General features: G+C 38.9%; 1 protein-coding gene across 1 annotated transcript in view; it reads left to right on the forward strand.

Annotated features, from left to right (window-relative positions):
- Positions 1 to 18,418, forward strand: part of CNTN5 (contactin 5) — a 237,301-nt gene that overhangs the window by 171,576 nt on the left and 47,307 nt on the right. The window contains exons 13-15 of the mRNA XM_029285383.1: positions 497 to 624; positions 2,088 to 2,263; positions 16,502 to 16,622. Coding sequence (XP_029141216.1) covers positions 497 to 624; positions 2,088 to 2,263; positions 16,502 to 16,622 — 425 coding nt within the window. The remainder of the gene's footprint in view (positions 1 to 496; positions 625 to 2,087; positions 2,264 to 16,501; positions 16,623 to 18,418) is intronic.

Here is an 18,418-nt window from a genome sequence, read left to right on the forward strand (position 1 = left end):
CATAGAATATACTATAAATCAACTCTGGACTATATACAATTAATTTTCTCTTCTTTACCCATCTGCTTCTTCTTTTTTACCGTGTTTTTGTTACATTTGTTTTTAAGGTCACTCTCACATTTCATTTGAACAGCTGGTACTTAATATTGAAAGATTGTTGGATGATAAAGTTATACAGTCAGTGAAAGACAGATGTCATTTTAAAAACTCATTATGTTTTACTGTTTGCTAAAACAAGCACATTATGAGCACATTTTTAATAAAAGATTTGTCTGCTGGTTGAGGAATCTGGCTCCTTAAATCAGAAAAGTTTATTTTACCCTCATTTGAAAGACTGGCAAATTCAATTCCTTTTCTTCATATTTAAGGAACGTGGCCAGACTTCACAATTCTATTTACGAAACTTAAAAAGAAATGACACTATGGAAATTACCTTCATTTGAGATCATGTAATATGCCATTTCAGGATAAAAAACTTTTTTTTTATAATTTTCAGGGTATCTGTTCTTCCAGATGGAAGCCTGCAAATTCTGAATGCCTCCAAATCTGATGAGGGGAAATACATATGCCGAGGAGAAAATATATTTGGTTCAGCAGAAATTACAGCTTCGGTATTTGTGAAAGGTGAGATTTAATAGGAATGTGATCTGAGTAGGTTAATACCAAGTAAACCAGAGCAAACCAGCAAGTAACACCAAGTAACCAGCAAAAGTCCAGCAAAAGCCAGTTTGGTCTAGCGGTTAAGGCACCAGGCTAAAAAGTGAGAATCTGTGAATTCTAGTTTCACATTAGTCATGAAAGCCAGCTGGGTGACGTTGAGCCAGTCACTCTCTCAACAACTTCACAGAGTTGTTGTGGGGAAAATAAGAGGAAGAAGTATGTTGGATATCTTTGCCACTTTGAATTATTTGTAAAAATAATCCGGTGGGATACAAATAAATAAATGAAATGAGCATGCTGGTATTCCAATACTGTACTCTGCTAACTACAGCTCTGGTAGAACAGAAATAAGAATACTGAGATTCTTCTTCCCCTTCCTCTTCTTCTTCCTCCTCCTCTCATGTATCTTCCATCTTCCTGCTTCCTTTTTCCTTCCTCTTTCCACCTTCATTCTCAACCACCAATTCCTCCTCCTTTTCTTCTTTCCTCCTCCTCCTCCTCCTCCTCCTCCTCCTCTTCCAGTGGTTTTAAGGATAGTGGGGAAGGGATAGTGAAGGCTTTGGACCTCTTGGATTCAAGGTTTCTCTCCTAACCTTGAGTAACTACAATCTCCTTGGAACTAGATTAGAACATGTACATACCAAATCCTTACATCAAGATTGCAACCGATTATCCTCTGCTACGAGTTTAGTGATCCAACATATTTAGCTGGCATCAGGTGTGAAAACCATTTTTGACTTACAGTATTGTTCTGAAATAATTATATGATGCAACCATCCAAAATCCAGACCTGTGCAGATATGTTGGACTATAATATACCTATTGTTTCTACTCATTGAAAGCAAGTAGAAGTTGCAGTCCAACACATACACTCTCTCTTTCCCACCCACCTTCCAAAGAATGGTCACAAAGGAACTACTAATAAGAATAAAATAATTGCATTTTAAAAATGAATTATAAACACAAAGGAAACTTATAAAACATTTAAAAGATATCAGAGGAACAGCAACACTCCAGAATTAACGCCCAACTCTGCATCCTAAACATCCTACAAACCAAAATTGTGCCTGAATATTTTTTTCTTTTTCTGAACCACAGACACAAAGCATTGGGCTGAGAAAACTGATAAAAGAAAGAGGAAAGGAATGGGTGTGTGTTTGAAAAAAAAAATGCCCCCAAATTACAATTACTACTTAAGGCACCTGTGTATGTTTGAGTGATCTTTGTCTCCTCTGCACTTTTATAATGACTGTGAAAAAGGCAGACAGAATGAGATGTTCCTGTACAACACAAAGAATCACTGTCTACATTTTCCTGATTTTTCCATCTATTTTGCAAGAGTGTCAATCAGCGCAAGCCCAAACAGTAAAAACAACATTTGCAGGGATATTTCTTAGTTGATGCCATTGATTTGTTTTGTCTCCCAGAACCTACCAGGATAGACCTGTCCCCCAAGAGAACCGAGCTCACGGTGGGAGAAAGCATTGTCCTCAGCTGCAAAGCTTTTCACGACCCCACCTTAGATGTCATCTTTCACTGGAGTCTGAATGGACAGCCTATCGATTTTGAAAAAGAAGGTGGACATTTTGAAAGCATCAGGGCGGTGAGAATCAGTTAAAATCCATTTTCTTTGACGAGCTTAATGGAATGCAACATGCTGAACAAATCTTCAGTGCAAATTTGCAGATAGGACTGAATTACAATTAGGAGAAGGATGGATGGATGGATGGATGGATGGATGGATGGATGGATGGATGGATGGATGGATGGATGGATGGATTGAAGGAAGGAAGGAAGGAAGGAAGGAAGGATTCATTTACCGAATTTAATATTTCATTTAAATTAATTGAAGTATAGGATATTTGCTTTAGGCAAAAAGAAATTGCAGTGAATCCAATCATTTGGCTATTGTTAAAATATTCCTGAGTTAAGGCATTAGATACATTGGATCTTTAATTTTATAATTCGTAATTACTGGGAATTCTGGCATTTTTTTCCTCAATTAATTTTAGAATACCAGAGTAACAAAAGCTGATTTCATGTAAGTGAGAATCATATCCTGTCTTTTTCTTTCCTATTTTTCCTTCTCTTCAAAGATGATAACACTTCAAACCTACAGTGGCAACAAACTCCTAGTTAAATGTGATATTGCTGTCAATAGAAAGCTTGCCTTTTTAAAATTGATTTCCAAAAGAGTAAGCCACTTTCAGGAAACAATAGCAAAGACTATAGAAATATTTCCATAATTACCATGTTTATCTGCAATAAACATTCATAAAGGCAAATTTCAAGAGATATTAAGCACCCCTTTCGTCAGCAAATGTAACTCTAGTTATGCACAAACTCATACAATAGTCAGTATTTTTGTAGAGAGTCCACATCTATCTAACCAACCCAATAAATATTCATTGCTCTGGGGAAAGAGCTCCAGCTCTGGGGGCTGATAGGCAAATAAAAATATTTTGGACTTTTGATATTTCATGGAATGGTTATGATTGTGCATATTCCCAGCCACCAAAGAGATATTTACCCTAGGAACCCGATTAGAATGCAGCATTGCAGGATAACTCTGCTCACAGCCTGGAGTTCGATCCTGATGGGGCTTAAGGTTGACTCAGCTTTCCATCCTTCCAAGGTTGGTAAAACGAGGACCCAGATTGTTGGGGGCAATAGGCTTCCCTTGTAAATCGCCCAGAGAGTGCTGTAAAGCACTGTGGAGTGGTGTATAAATCTAAGTGCTATTGCTATTGTTATTACCAAGTCAGTAAAATTTGAAACAAAGCACTGAGTGACATTTGTCTTCCCACAGAAATGACAGTACTCCTTTTGCTGGTCAACAGGTTTGATGCCAAACCAAAATAGCCCAGCAGATAACCTGAAACTGTTGTTTTTTTTTTTTTCTCGGTGCACTTTTCCTGGCAAGGAAGAAAGGAAGAGGAATGTAACTGGCCCTTATGTGAGCCAGTGAAATGTCTGTGCCTTGGAATGACTATGGAGGATCAGGAGAGGAGAACAGGGCGTTATGCTACCTTAAATATAGAAGGGAAGGAAGGGGGGAATTCTTGAGAGCCAGTTTGGCCTAGTGATTAGGGCACCAGGCTAGAAACTGGGAGACTGTGAGTTCTAGTGCCACCTTTGGTGTAAAAGCAGACTGGGTGACTCTTAGATCTTCTCCATGATGATCTGGTCCTTCAGGTGTTCCAAAACTACTCTGATTACCACTGGAACTAGGGAAAGATACTGTATTATTATTGTTGTTGTTGAAAATAGTATGCCTTTCACATGTAATACATACCGCAATAAAGATTCCTATGAACATTTCTTATGGCTTTGAGAAACCTACATTTGAACTCTCTAAAGCACTGAAGAATGTGATAAATATGCCAGTAACAGTAAAACCACCATTTAAAAATCCTAGTTAGTGAACTTATGAGGATACAACAGACCCAATCTGAATCTGGATATTGCCTCAAAATAACACACAAAACATATTATATCAGGTAGTCTGGCCATTTCACATAAATTAAAACCAGTGATGTAAAATGGCAACAATTGACACAGGTAGTCCTCAACTTACGATCACAATTGAGCCCAAAATTTATGTTGTTAAGTGAGAAATTTGTTAAGAGAGTTTTGCCCAATTTTATAGCTTTTCTTGCCACATTTGTTAAGTGAATTTCTCCAGTTGTTAAATTAGTAACACGGTTATTAAGTGAATCTGGCCTCCTCATTGACTTTGCTTGTCAGAAAGTTACAAAAGATTATCACATGACTCCGGGACACTGCAACCGTCGTAAATATGAACCAGTTGTAAAGCATCCGAATGTGAATCATGTGACCATAGGGATGCTGCAACAGTCATAAGCATGGAAAAATGCCCGTAAGTCACTTTTTTTCAATACCATTGTAACTTCAAACAGTCACTAAATAAACTGTTATAAGTTGAGAACTAACTGTAATGCAAACTCAGATTTAACAAACATTGATTTGTGACAGATATTCCAGCCACTCATATGGTCCATTAAATTAAGATTTAATTTTCTTACTGAGTATTCAACAGCTTTAATGTAGGAGAGTGTAATGGCCAGATTAAATATATATCAGTTAATTTTGGGGGGCTCTGGGGTCCTTAAACTTTCCAATTTATAACTGCCTGTAAGGATTTTGCCTGGTGAAGGAGAATGCATACAGGAGAAGACTTTAAATACAGACTGAAATGTGTTGAATCTCTGTTCAGAACTCAGAATCGTGGATAATGAAGATGACAAAAGAATAGCTGTGTTTAAAAACCTACAGCATCCCAAAATTAACTTAAACTGCCTTTTGTTGCACAGATAATGGCACTTGCAAAATCTAATCACCAGAGACAATGTAGCAAGTATTCCTAAAGGAGCTAGGGATATGATTGGTTTTTACTAGCCTAAAATTGATTCCATTCTAAATGTAAATTTGAGTTAAATATTAACACAGAGCCATGTAATATATATAAAGGAAAGGAAACGCTGTAAGGAAACAAACAAAAGACTAATAAGGTGCTGATTTGAATAAAAACTTCTTATGCTAATTTATAGATGCTGGTATAAATCCTAACCATGTTTTAAAGCAGAGCATTGTACAATAGTGCAAGGGCGGGGGGAAACCAACACTAGACATCATCCAGGTGGGTGTTCAAACTAAACTCTGCCAAGCTATAGTATTTGTCAAAGTAGCAAAGGAGGGTTTCCCATTTTTGTCTCAAGAAGCTTGAGAATTTCTTCCCAGTTTCTCCTGACTAAGATAGTAGCCTTCCAATATCTGAGGGGCTGTCACAGAGAAGAGAGCAGGACAAGAAGTAACAGATGGAAACTTATCAAGGAGAGAACCAACCTAGAACTAAGGAGAAATATCTTGATTAATCAGTGAGAACCATTAATCAGTGGAACAGCTTGTCTTCAGAAGTCCAACTGCCTGCTCAAATAATAATAATAATAATAATAATAATAATAATAATAATAATAATAATAATAATAATAATAATAATAATAATAATAATAATAATAATGGAAGGGACCTTGGAAGTCATCTAGTCCAACCCCCTGCTTGGGCAGGAAACCCTACACCATTTCGGACAAATGGTTGTCCAGTCTCTTCTTAAAACCTTCCAATGTTGGAGCATTCTCCGCTTCTGGAGGCAGATTGTTCCATTGGTTAATTATTCTAACTGTCAGGAAGTTTCTCCTTAGTTCCAGGTTGCTTCTCTCCTTGATTAGTTTCCATCCGTTGCTTCTTGTCCTGCCTTCAGGCGCTTTGGAGAATAGCTTGACTCCCTCTTCTTTGTGGCAGCCCCTGAGATATTGGAACACTGCTATCATGTCCCCCCTCGTCCTTCTCTTCGTTAAACTAGACATACCCAATTCCAGCAACCGTTCCTTATATGTTTTAGCCTCCAGTGCCCTAATCATCTTTGTTGCTCTTCTCTGAACTCTGTCTAGAGTTTCAGCATCTTTTTTACATCGTGGTGACCAAAACTGGATGCAGTATTCCAAGTGTGGCCTTACCAAGGCATAGGAAACCCTATACCAGTGATGGAGAACCTTTTAGAGACTGAGTGCCCAAAAACTGCCCCCCACCCCCGCTCCGCCTCTCACCCTGCCTGCTCCGCCCCCACCCGCCCCCTGCCCCGCCCACCCACAGGGCCAGGCACCGCCTCCATGGCCCACTGCAGCAGATCATCCAGGCAGCCCTGCAGTGCCATGGCAGCCATGCCCTCCACCCACACCCCAGAGCATCATCTGCATGCTATGGGGCGTGAGGACAGAGTCTTGTCCCTGCTGCCCGGCTATGTCCTTGGCTGCGCTGCTCTGTGCGGGCCGCGCCCAGGGGCAACTCTCCTCCAGGAGGGCTGCTGGTGAGGGGGGAGGCGGGGCTGGGGCAACGGTGCGCGTGCCCACAGAGAGGGGTCCGAGTGCCACCTTTGGCATGTGTGCCATAGGTTCGCAACCACTGCCCTATACCATTTCGGATAAATGGTTGTCCAATCTCATTTGATATGGCTATCTTTCTTGCTGCAGCAACTCTGGGCAGCAACCAGAAATAAACCAAAAATAGCAACAGTCCAAAATAATTAAAAACAAACACCACAATAGTCAATTTGCAATGAGACAAATAAATCCTTTCCATCTTATAGATCAGTAACAGACAGACAACATACAGTTAACCAACGAACCAAAATCCAGCTTCTGTGTTCACACAGCATGCTACGTGCCAGAAAATAAACTTTGTATGTTTTAACATCTGGTTCATGTTTATCTGCTGAGAAAAATAATTGGGTAATTCAATTATCTGAAGTACTAATTATCCAAGTCCAGCTTAATTTGGCCTAGGGTATTGTCTGTATCCAACCATTTCTAAATCATAGCATCTACATTTTCTTTCCAGGGACATGGTCCTAACATAGTATGCTATGCCAAAATAAGATTTGGTTCTTTATGACTTAGGGATCCATTGATTGCAAGGACAGTTGTTCATTTCAGTGTTTCTCAACCTTGACAATTTTAAGGCATGTGGACTTCAACTCCCAGAATTCCACAGCCAGCATTGCTGGCTGTGGAATTCTGGGAGTTGAAGTCCACATGCCTTAAAATTGTCAAGGTTGAGAAACACTGATTATGTGATAACCAAAGACTTGACCAAACCAGGACTTAAGAAAGTTTGAACAAAGAAAAGTTCCAGCTGCCTTAATTTGCTTTACATTTTTGTAATTCCAAGTATGGGACTAAGCCTTATGTCCCCAATCACGGCTACTAATGATTACAACCATGTGTTGGGCAAGTGGTTGTAATCTGTTTCAGGGGGTGCTGATATAGTGGTCTTGCTTGATATAGTGCTGAAATTCATCCAGTTGGTTCTGCTATTTAGATTTTTAGATTATACATATATTTCCTTTCTTGGGGAAATGCATTGTGATACAATAATTGAGAATCCTTTCTTAGAGCATCAGATAAATCAGATACTGAAGGAGTTACATGAGGCAGTTACTGTCTATTTGATATTTTTATTTGCTTTAACAACAAAGCTCACATTAAATGTAAATTATTCTCAGAAGGGAAGAGAAATGTCAACTGATTTGGTCTTACCTTTTCTGTATCCATGGTTTTATATCAAAAGCATAAATCTTTCTGAATACACCATATTTCACAGCTAATAAGTATTGTAGCACTAGGCGGGCTGCAAACTTTGAATCCCAAATTGGCACCTTATTGAAAAGAAATATAATTCATCACAACTTCAGAGGCACAGTGAATTGGCTGAGTCCCTTAGATTTTAAAATCTCACAGTAAAAACATGGGAATTGTGCTTTTTTTCCCCCCTGCACATTTGGCTTAGGCAAGTAGCAACAGATCTGTCAATCTTGATGTTTATAAGGAAGAATTATGTTATTAGAAGGCTTTTGGTTTTTTAATGAATACTTTGAATTTTTTCCCAGGGTCTCTAAGTAGATTTTGTTTGTTTGTTTGAATTCAAAGTATGCATGAAAAAAAGAACATTCTAGTCTGTGTCACTTCAGAGAGGGAATACAGCCTCCAGATTTGCAAAGGCCCCTCCTTATATATTATGAAGGGGACAAGTATAATCTGGCCTGCATGACCATAAGAACATGACAATAGTCCTGCTGAATTAGATGAAGATCCATCTTAATCCAACTCTATGCTTCTTAATGACCATGGGTGCTCATAGTTCAGAGATGGAGAATGACCACCATCTGACCATTGCTCCCCTACATCTGGAGTGGAGAGGTTGAAGGGGGAAGGTGCTACATTAAGTCTCCAAGATTGCCTGCCCTTAACAGACCTCTTTTACATGAATATATCCATTTCCTTTCATAGACATTCCATTGGAATGATGTTCTGGGCAAAGACGTGCTTTCTTTTTTCTATTCTAAATCTCATTCCTATGAGCTTCATTAAGTTTTGGATCACCCCAGTCCCAATGTTTTGAGACAAGGAGAACACTTTTCCCTCACCTGGTTTTATCCACCTTGATCAGATGCCTTCTGTCAGGCACGAAGAATCAGGACCATCTGTTAAGTTCCATTTAAACTGATTTATTGCTCATGCCTTTACACAACAGTGTAGTCACTAATAGTCAGCACTAAATTGGCACTAGATGAGAGCTACAGAATTCAAGAGGGACTAGATGTGGATCGCTTGCAGGAATGTAACAACTCCAAACTGATTCCTCTCTTGACTCCATCCCCTGGCTCTGCTTCTCCTTCTCTTTAGATCTTAGTCACCTTTTTCTAAACTAAAGAGTCAAATGTTCTAACTTTCTCTCATAAGCTGGTGATTGAGTCCCCAGTCATTTTTATTTGCCATCTTCTGCTTCTGTTCCAAGAACAGACATGTTACACAGTAGATATTTGTAATGGCATCTGGCAGATTTCTTTTAAATCCTTTTCTTTATAATCTTCAGTATGAAATTGCCTCTCTCCTGCCTGTCACACACTGACTCAACAATTTCATTGAGCTACCCACTATGACTTCAAGGTCTTTTTTCTGATTAGCTACCAAAACCCGAGATACAGCTGGGATTTCTTCTCCCACAAACCTCACTTTACATACACACATTTGCCACTAGCTTGACAATTCAGCTATTTTAAGATCCTCCTATAGCCAAAGAACATTGTGTTATCAATATACACAAACATACATATGGATATAATGCCAAGTGGAAAACCACAGCATTTTGAGCTACGCAAAGGGTTTTTTTTTTGTCATAGAATGCCCAGAATGGAGTTCCGGCACCTTTTTGGGATGGAACCTTGTAGGGTAGGCAAGGCGGGTTGTATGACATGTGTGAGTTCCGGCACCTTTTTTTTTTTTTTACAAAAAAAAAGCACTGGCTACGCATATAGTCAGAGAATTTGCTTTGGGAATTTTTTGTAAAAGTCTTATGTGTTTCGGTACTACCTGAGCAATGAGATCGACAAGAGGTATGTGACAATCTCCTCTCATTGGTAGTCTACATCCTCCCTGATCACCCATACATCCTACCACCAAAGAGCTCAATTGCAAGTTCAATGGCAATCAAGGAGGCTACAGATGGATAGAGAGATATGAAACAGAAAAGTATACTTGCATTTTTAAAAATTATCCTACAGCAATAGAGTAAGCTCAAAAATACCATCAAACCAAAATTTGTAAGCTGTCTTTCATCTCCAGATTCTTTGTTAAGGTAGCATAGAATTGATGGGAAAGCTATCACTCAGAAAGAGTCCTATAGTGCTATTAGAGAAGTAGCAGTGATTCAGCTCAGAGTTCTGGATGGTATTCCCCCCCACCCATACATATCTCAAAGATAGGACAGCTAGCATACTGACTTAGGAAGAAGGGATAAATAATAAGGCCATAAGGGTGGTTTTATCTAAAACGTTTTGTTATTACACTGTAATTTCCTGATGTTTGCCTTTTTTCCCTTGCCTTTGCAATGGAGTGGACCAAAATTATAAAAGCTCTGCTTCTGGTTTTGCTCATGGCTGTGCAGCAAAGTAGCAAACCTTTGCTGGGGATCCAGTATATGCTATATTATTGCTTGTATGCAATAATATGTTATTGAGATCCTGTAATGCAGAGTTCCCCAATCTTTTCGGCTTTGCAGACCATTGGGAGCGGGGAGAGGATTTTGCATCTGTGGGGACCAAGTGTGTGCACATCATGTCAAAGTTCTGACTGATGATCCCTATGAAGTAAGCACAGCTGAGATATTCGAATCTCTAATGCAAACTTTATTGGGTACAGCATATCGGCACTGATGAATAGAAAACCAGCTCTGGCAAAAATGGTACCAGAACAGTAAATTAAAAGTGTAGAATCTCCCTTCCCCTCTGATAGTGCAGTTCCCAGCCAAATGGTTCTCCGATAAACTTAGTTCTCAGGCTGGACTGTTTACAGGTGCGCTGAGCACTCCAAACATCCCTCCCCCCCCCCGCCGCATCTGTAGGCAAGCTAAGAAACAATAATGGCTGAAGCACAATAACCTTTTTTTATGCTTGACACGTATCTCCATTTGGACAAGCAGCGGACACACTTACCCACTGCTCGTGCAAATGGAGATGTGCATGGTCACTTGCCCGCCACTCGCAAGGATGCACATACATGCACTTCTGCAGCCTGGTTCCAAAAGGCTCAAGGTCCAGTAGTGGGGCAGAGGCCCTGGGGTTAGGGACACCTGCTGTAAGTGAATGTGCAGATGGCCTTGGGGGATGAGAGGAAGAGAAGTTGCCTAGAAAACAATCAGACAAGAGGGGCAGGAGCCCCCAGTGGCTTAATAGTCAGAGAAAGAAACTTAGGAAGAACCCAACTTAATGGATTGAGCAGTTAAAATTGGTGGTGGGGAATTTGTATCTTCAGACTTGTTAATGTAGCCTTACTATAAAATAGAATTAGCTCATCTGGCCATGTTTCCTGTCTGGTTTAGCTAGGAGGACTGACAGATCAGGACCCTTCATCAACAAAGGTGATGTTGGACTAAAATCTGCCTTGCAGTTTCTCAATAGTTTTTTTTTCTTCTCTTGTGAAAAAGACAATTGTTTTTCAGGGTGCTTGAGAATTTATTTCAATTTTTCTTGATAGCACTTTTAAACTTGTTTTATTGTTAAGGAAGGATCATGCTGCTTGAGTCATTTGGTGTTACGCAGCTTTTATTAGAGATATTTCTCAACTCCATACTTCCAAGGAGAAACAATTTCCATAAAGTTTCCCATAGGATTTAACATATACCTGAGAGGGTTGCAGGAGATTCATACCAGTTTAGGCTAGTCTATAATTAAGGAGGAACCTGATAGCATCTATTCAAACTAACAAATTTTATTAAAAGGAACCATCTTTCATCAACTGCAGGTCACCTTATCAGAAGATGGAGTGATTAAACTGTTGTAGGATGGAAATTGGGTCAAGGGAGAGGGTGTTTTGTTTTTTTTTGATGGATGTCAGTTTAGCAATCAGAGTTGTAATGATGCTATTGTATAAATGTGGGTGAAAATAGACACATGACTTTGTTATAGGGTGTGGTTCCCATGTCAGTATCACTGTTCTGGTGTTTGTTGTTGCTTGTGTAGATCTGCTTCAGGTTGGGTGATTGATTGGATAAAGGTATGGGTCTATCACCCAGTCCCTGTAAAAGTGAAAAGTCACAGTCCAGAATGAGCTGCAGCTTATTAATAATACATCTGAGAGCGTTGAGCTGTGAATGGTACAAAACCACTAGTTTGTGTTTTGTTGTCTGTTTCGGGAATCTGTCTTTTAGTAGATCTTCCCTAGGAATCTATGTGTCTGTACTGATATGTCTATTAATCTCATTGTGTAGGTGGTTCAAGTCCCCTGAATGCTTGATTTAACTTGTCTTCCCCTCCCATTGCCCTCCATCAGTCTGATCCCAATTTAAAGCCTTCAGTTTAGCCACTTCATGTACCAGACTAAGTGAGCTGCAATTCAAGAAAGTGTCTGAAAAGATGTTATTGAATGCCTTCTGACTTACCAAAACTCAAGAAGGAAGCAGGCCTTTGGAGAGATGATTGTACACTGCAAGACAAGATATTCACATACATCTGCTGGCTACCTCGCAATTCAGCCAATGGAAAGACTATGGAAATTCTCTAAATTCTTTTCTTTGAAAGAAAATCCTAAACCAAACACTCTCATCTGATTGAATAACAGAATAACAGAGTTGGAAGGGACCTTGGAAGTCTTCTATTCCAGCCCCCTGCTCAAGCAGGAGAACCTATACCAGGCATGTCAAACTGCCAGCCTGTGGGCCGGATGCATCACGCCAAAATCGTGCCCACCCCATTCCCGGCAGTGGGGGAAAAGTCGTGGTACATGACATCGCAAGTTTGACATGACTGCCCTATACCATTTCAGACAAGTGATTGCCCAGTCTCTTATTAAAAGCCTCCAGTGATGGAGCACCCACAACTTCTGAAGACAAGTCGTTCCATTGATTAATTGTTCTCACTGTCAGAAAATTTCTCCTTAACGCTTCTCTCCTTGATTAGTTTCTATCCATTGTTCATTAGTTTCTTGTCTTACCTTCTGGTGCTTTGGAAAATAGGTTGACCTCCTCTTCTTTGTGGCAGCCCCTCAAATATTGGAACACTGCTATCATGTTACCCCTAATCTTTCTTTTCATTACACTTTTCCAATTCCTGCATAGAAAAATGGTTTAGCCTCCAGCCCCTTAATCATCTTTATTGCTGTTTTCTGCACTCTTTCTAGAGTCTCAATGTCTTTTTTATAATATGGTGACCAAAACTGGATGCAGTATTCTAAGTGTGGTCTTACTAAGGCTTTATAAAGTGGTACTAGTACTTCATGTGATTTTGAGATGAATGAGAAATGACAGGAAAAATGTAGAAATTCAGCCAATTATCTAGGAAACTGAACGCAAGGTTGAGCTACAATATGGCCTTTAAATCACTTTTTAGAAATTTTAGAATTCATAGAGTTCAAAAGGGCCACTTAGGCCACAGAGTGCATTTTCTATTGCTAGAGAAAAAGCAAAGTTTTAGGAATTCTAGACAGCATGTCATAGACTGCGACTAATAAAAGTAGATAAAGCTGAAAACATTAAGACTCTTTCAATGCTATAATGATATTGTGTGACCATTATATAAATCAAGATGCAGTTCAGCAAAAAGACACCAACAGAATCCTCATCACTTTTTTCTTAAATGCTAAAAGGGACAATAGGCAATTGTCATTCAGTACAGCACAGCAGTCTTAAGAACTGCAATAGCAATTTAGAATTAATTTATCACCTGCCACCATACATTTTTAAAAAGCAAGCAAACAAGCACAGAGTTATCCTGACTCAGTTTTTATATATTTTTAAAGCAGCATTCTTTTATAATAAACTGAGAAACAAATTCAGCAGTGAATATTAAAAAAAAATAATCTAGCAATGCAACAGAATTTTAATGCAAAACTGAGCAAATTGTGCTGTATTCAAACTGGTCACTCTCACTACGCTACTTGAAAATAATTTCATCGCATACTCCCATTTCTGTATCTAGCGTGGCCCTTATGGTTGATTTCGGTATATCTTTACATATGAATTATAGTTTGAATTTACATTCCTACATGGATTGGCAGTTAATTGTCATTGGTTCAATTAGACAATGTGCCACCAATTAAATTGTGCATAGCTATGGAACACGGAATGTTTAAAAACAATGAAAAACTTTGTGGCACCATAAAAGCTAACCCCTTTCATACTGAGAACGTTTGTGTAATTGGTATCATTAACTGTAACACACAATGCACGGAATATTATTCTTGGTAAGTCTAGGGAAGGGAGGGAAGATTCTAAGCAATGTACAGGTGGGATTTTGACTTACAACTGATTGCTTAGCAACTGTTCAAGGGTACAACAGACTTACTGTGGGACTTCTTACAATCCAGATTCAAAGTTCTTACTGTCATCCCACCCTGCTGTGGTCACGTGACTAAACTTTGGGTGCTCAGCAACACAGTCCCATTTACAGCAAGTTGTGCATCCTGTGCTCATGTGACCACATTTTACCACAGTTTTGCTAAAAACCAGCACGTCTGGATTTTAGCAAAACTGCACTCATAGCATAGCATTGGTTCACTTAACAATAGGAGCATTCATTTAACAACTATGGATTTGCCCAATGATCACAGTGACTACCACAAAAATGGTCATAAAATTGGGTCAGTCACATAACCAACCCATTTTAAGACCATAATGACTTACGAACTTGATGGGCAAACTCCATTATAGTCTGAATTCTAGGACTACCTGTACTTTAGTCGGGAAAAATGAAGGGCAGAAGGCAGTGGTGGGATTCAAATTTGTGAACAACCAGTTCTCTGTGTGGATGCCACTTCTGGAAGTCCGTTCTGGGCCTGGGCAACAAAAAATTAGCTACCGGTTCTACCGAAGTGGTACAAACCAGATGAATCCCACCACTGGCAGAAGGTGAAGTTAGTAGCTTTCAGAAAAAAGAATTAAGTGTGATGCAGTTAACACATTACATTTTATTGTTGTTTAATTCTTGGGCATAGTGTTGAACTTCTTGACGAATTCTAACTTAGTTCTTTTGCTGTGAAATATATCTTGGGGGAGGTAAAAAAAAAAAAGTAAAGTGGTTTGATTCCACCTACTTTTTCTGCATGATTTTACCCATAGCCCTGAAAGATTTGTCATAGGGAAAATAGTTTGGAAATACAAAAGTGATTATCCAACTCTTATCTAATACTTCTCATCCTCCTCTCTTCACTATTATTTCTTCTTGTAAAATAATACATGTAAGTAAAAGAATCTACTGTTGCAGGGGAGCTGGCAGCCTTGATATTAACACAATCAATGAACCATGAGTAGTTGCTACACAATATAAAGCTACATCCTGCCCAGCATGAGAATTATTATGGAATACAGCTCATCTATTTATCTTCAGTAGTTACATCAGACTACTGACCTATAAAATGTACATCTGAGTGGATTTCAAAGACCTAAGTTCAAATCTCTCCTAAGGGTCTAACAAAATATTAGAAGCAGCAGCAAATGGCTGTGATATCACTAGCCCCGTAAAACCTCTGTATGAAACAGAGACATGGTGTAATGGATGCATAAAGATTGGGAAGTATTTGTTAACAACAATGGAATGGAGATGTTAATGACTGTTGGACAGCAGACTACAGAATACTTTAAAATGCCCTCAGAAATATTTCTGGGATTATCTTTTCTGGGATTATCCCTACTACTCCGACATATATTGTACATGCAACGGTCCCAGATCTGCAGATGGCATCTTCAGTCCAAATATCAGGACTACATTTTATTTGTTTGTTTGTTTGTTGGTTTGTTAAATTCATTGGCCTCCCATCTTACCACAGGGAGGCTTAGACTATTAAATGTTAAAAAGATAAAACTATATAAAATAAATAAATAAAATGCTACCAAAAAACACAATAAAACCAACAAAGAAACAAATCCCAGTCAAATGTATATTTTTTCCCAATTTGTTTTTTAATTTTTATTTTTTACAAAAGCTGCATCACGCAATGGATCCAGCCTAGAATCTACACATCATAATGTAAATCCTTGTTGCCATGTACAGCAGATATATTGCGGATAGTTCTTAACTTACAATCATAACAGAGCGTGCTCATTACGGTCATGAGTCCTGGTGACTATAAAATGGGTCACCCACAGAACTGATCTGACCTTTTTTATGGCAGAACAACTGCCGTAAAGATTGTGGTCATTAAGCAAATTAATTGTTTGTTATGGGCTAGGTTTGACCCCCCCCCAAAAAAAGTAAATGCTGGTTTGGGGCAAAAGCATTGTAGCAGGATCCAATCTGGGTTGGTCACTGGGACCAGAGGTTTAGTCTTCTGAGCTTTTAGAATAATGTTGGAGCCCATCCTGAGGGAACTTCTCTCCTGTGACATTATCCTGGGGCAAATATATTTGCATTCATTCGTGAAAAACGTTGTAAAACACAGTCATGTGACCATGGGACATGGCAAGCAGCCATTAAGGCAGGTCAGTTTCCAAGCACCCTAAATGTGTTCATGTGACTACAGGAGGGGAGCACCCGTCAGAACTTGGGACCCTTTGGAACCCTTGGTGATCTCTGTCGTAACTTTGAATGAATGCTACAGTTATAAACTGAGGACTACCTGTAACTGAGAATGTTGGTGGGGATAGATTACTACAAGGATTATGCTACTATCCATCCCAAATGCTCAAAGGAAGCAGCTCTTCCATTTTTGCAAATATATTTTCGTAATGTGTTTGAGCAGATGCTATTGTATTGCTTTTTTTTTTTTCCCCACAGCAAGCATCTTCTGCAGATTTAATGATCAGGAACATCCTTCTGATGCATGCTGGAAGATATGGCTGCAGGGTGCAATCTACAGCAGACAGTGTATCAGATGAGGCAGAACTTCTTGTTAGGGGTGAGTATACTAATCACAGAAGACAAGATCAGCATAAATAATTGTGCAACCCAGTTGAAATATAGACATTGATGCTGATCTCATGGCTGTGTTTGTTTTTTTTAAAAAATATAACTTTATTAAACATTACATTATACAAATACAACTTGATTACAACTAGATCATATAGAAATACATGTATTTTATTTTTTTAAAAAAATAAAAAGCACAGAAGAAGGAAAAAAGGAAAAAGAAAGAAAGAAAGAAAAATAGAAGAAGAAACTTTATTCCCAGCGGCTAGAATCAACACGAACTTATCACTGTCTCTTAAAATACAACCGTACCCCTTCCCATTTCATATTCACCCCATTCTCTATAAACCAACTCTAAAACCTCAATTTTCTATATTAATCAGTAAGAGTTATCAAAAATAACAATATAGACATTGATGATGATCTCATGGCTGTGTTTTTTTTTTTAAAAATAACTTTATTAAACATTACATTATACAAATAAAGCTTGATTACAACTAGATCATATAGAAATACATTTATTTTTTTAAAAAAAAATAAAAAGCACAGAAGGAAAAAAGGAAAGAAAGAAAAATAGGAGCAACTTCATTCCCAGCGGCTAGAATCAACACGAACTTATCACTGCCTCTTAAAATACAACTGCCCCACTTCCCGTTTCATATCTCACCCCATTCTCTATACACCCAACTCTAAAACCTCATCTTTCTATATTAATTGGTAAGAGTTATCAAAAATAACAACATAAATATTACCAATTTTATCTATTAGACCCAATTTGAATCCTTCCTTTACATTTAAAAAAAACAGATCAAAAAATAATTATAGGTGGTCCTCAACTTACAACCATTTAATGTTTAATGACCGTTCAACATTACAATGGCCTGAGAAAGGGCATTCTGGTCATTGTAAAGCAGTGTTTCTCAACCTTGACAATTTTAAGGCATGTGGACTTCAACTCCCAGAATTCCACAGCCAGCATTGCTGGCTGTGGAATTCTGGGAGTTGAAGTCCACATGCCTTAAAATTGTCAAGGTTGAGAAACACTGTTGTAAAGCATTGTACTGCCCCTCCATGATCAGGCAATGGTTACCTGGATGCTTGGCAACCTGTTCGTACTTATGACTGATTGACAAGCAGGATTTTACCTATTATTGTTTGTTTGTATCCCACCTGCATTATTTTTATAAATAACTCATAACATATCCAACACACTTCCTCCTCTTATTTTCCCCGCAACAACAACCCTATGAGGTGAGGTGAAAGAGAGTGACTTTTTCATGGATAAGGCAGGACTTGAACTCATGGTCTCTTGCTTTCTAGCCTGGAGCCTTAGCCACTAGACCAAACTGGCTCTCTAATCACCATTTACAATCTTCTCTTCTGGCTTCCTCAGAAAGTTAATGGGAAAGCTGGCAAGGAAAGTTGAAAGCTGCTGCCATCTGCCAAGAATTCTGCTATCCATGCACTTTTCTTCTGCGCATGTGGGGTGCTGAATTTCTTCCACAGGGTTGAAGAAACAGAGTTCAGATCTCAAAGATATGAACTCCACTGCTGCAGCCTGTTGGAGCAGTTCCTTCTGCACACAGAGGGGAGCTGAGTGAAGAAACTAACATGATCAAAGGCCTGGAGACTAAAACATAGGAAGAACAGCTGCAGGACTTGGGTCTGGCTAGTCTAAAGAAAAGAAGAAATAGGGGAGACATGAGAGCAGTATTCCAGTATTTGAGGGGCTGCCCTAAAGAAGAGGGGGTCAAGTTATTCTCCAAAGCACCAGAGGGCAGGACA

Source organism: Protobothrops mucrosquamatus, unplaced genomic scaffold, assembly GCF_001527695.2.
Source record: "Protobothrops mucrosquamatus isolate PMUCROS unplaced genomic scaffold, P.Mucros_1.0 scaffold1591, whole genome shotgun sequence".
NCBI classification, from domain to species: domain Eukaryota; kingdom Metazoa; phylum Chordata; class Lepidosauria; order Squamata; family Viperidae; genus Protobothrops; species Protobothrops mucrosquamatus.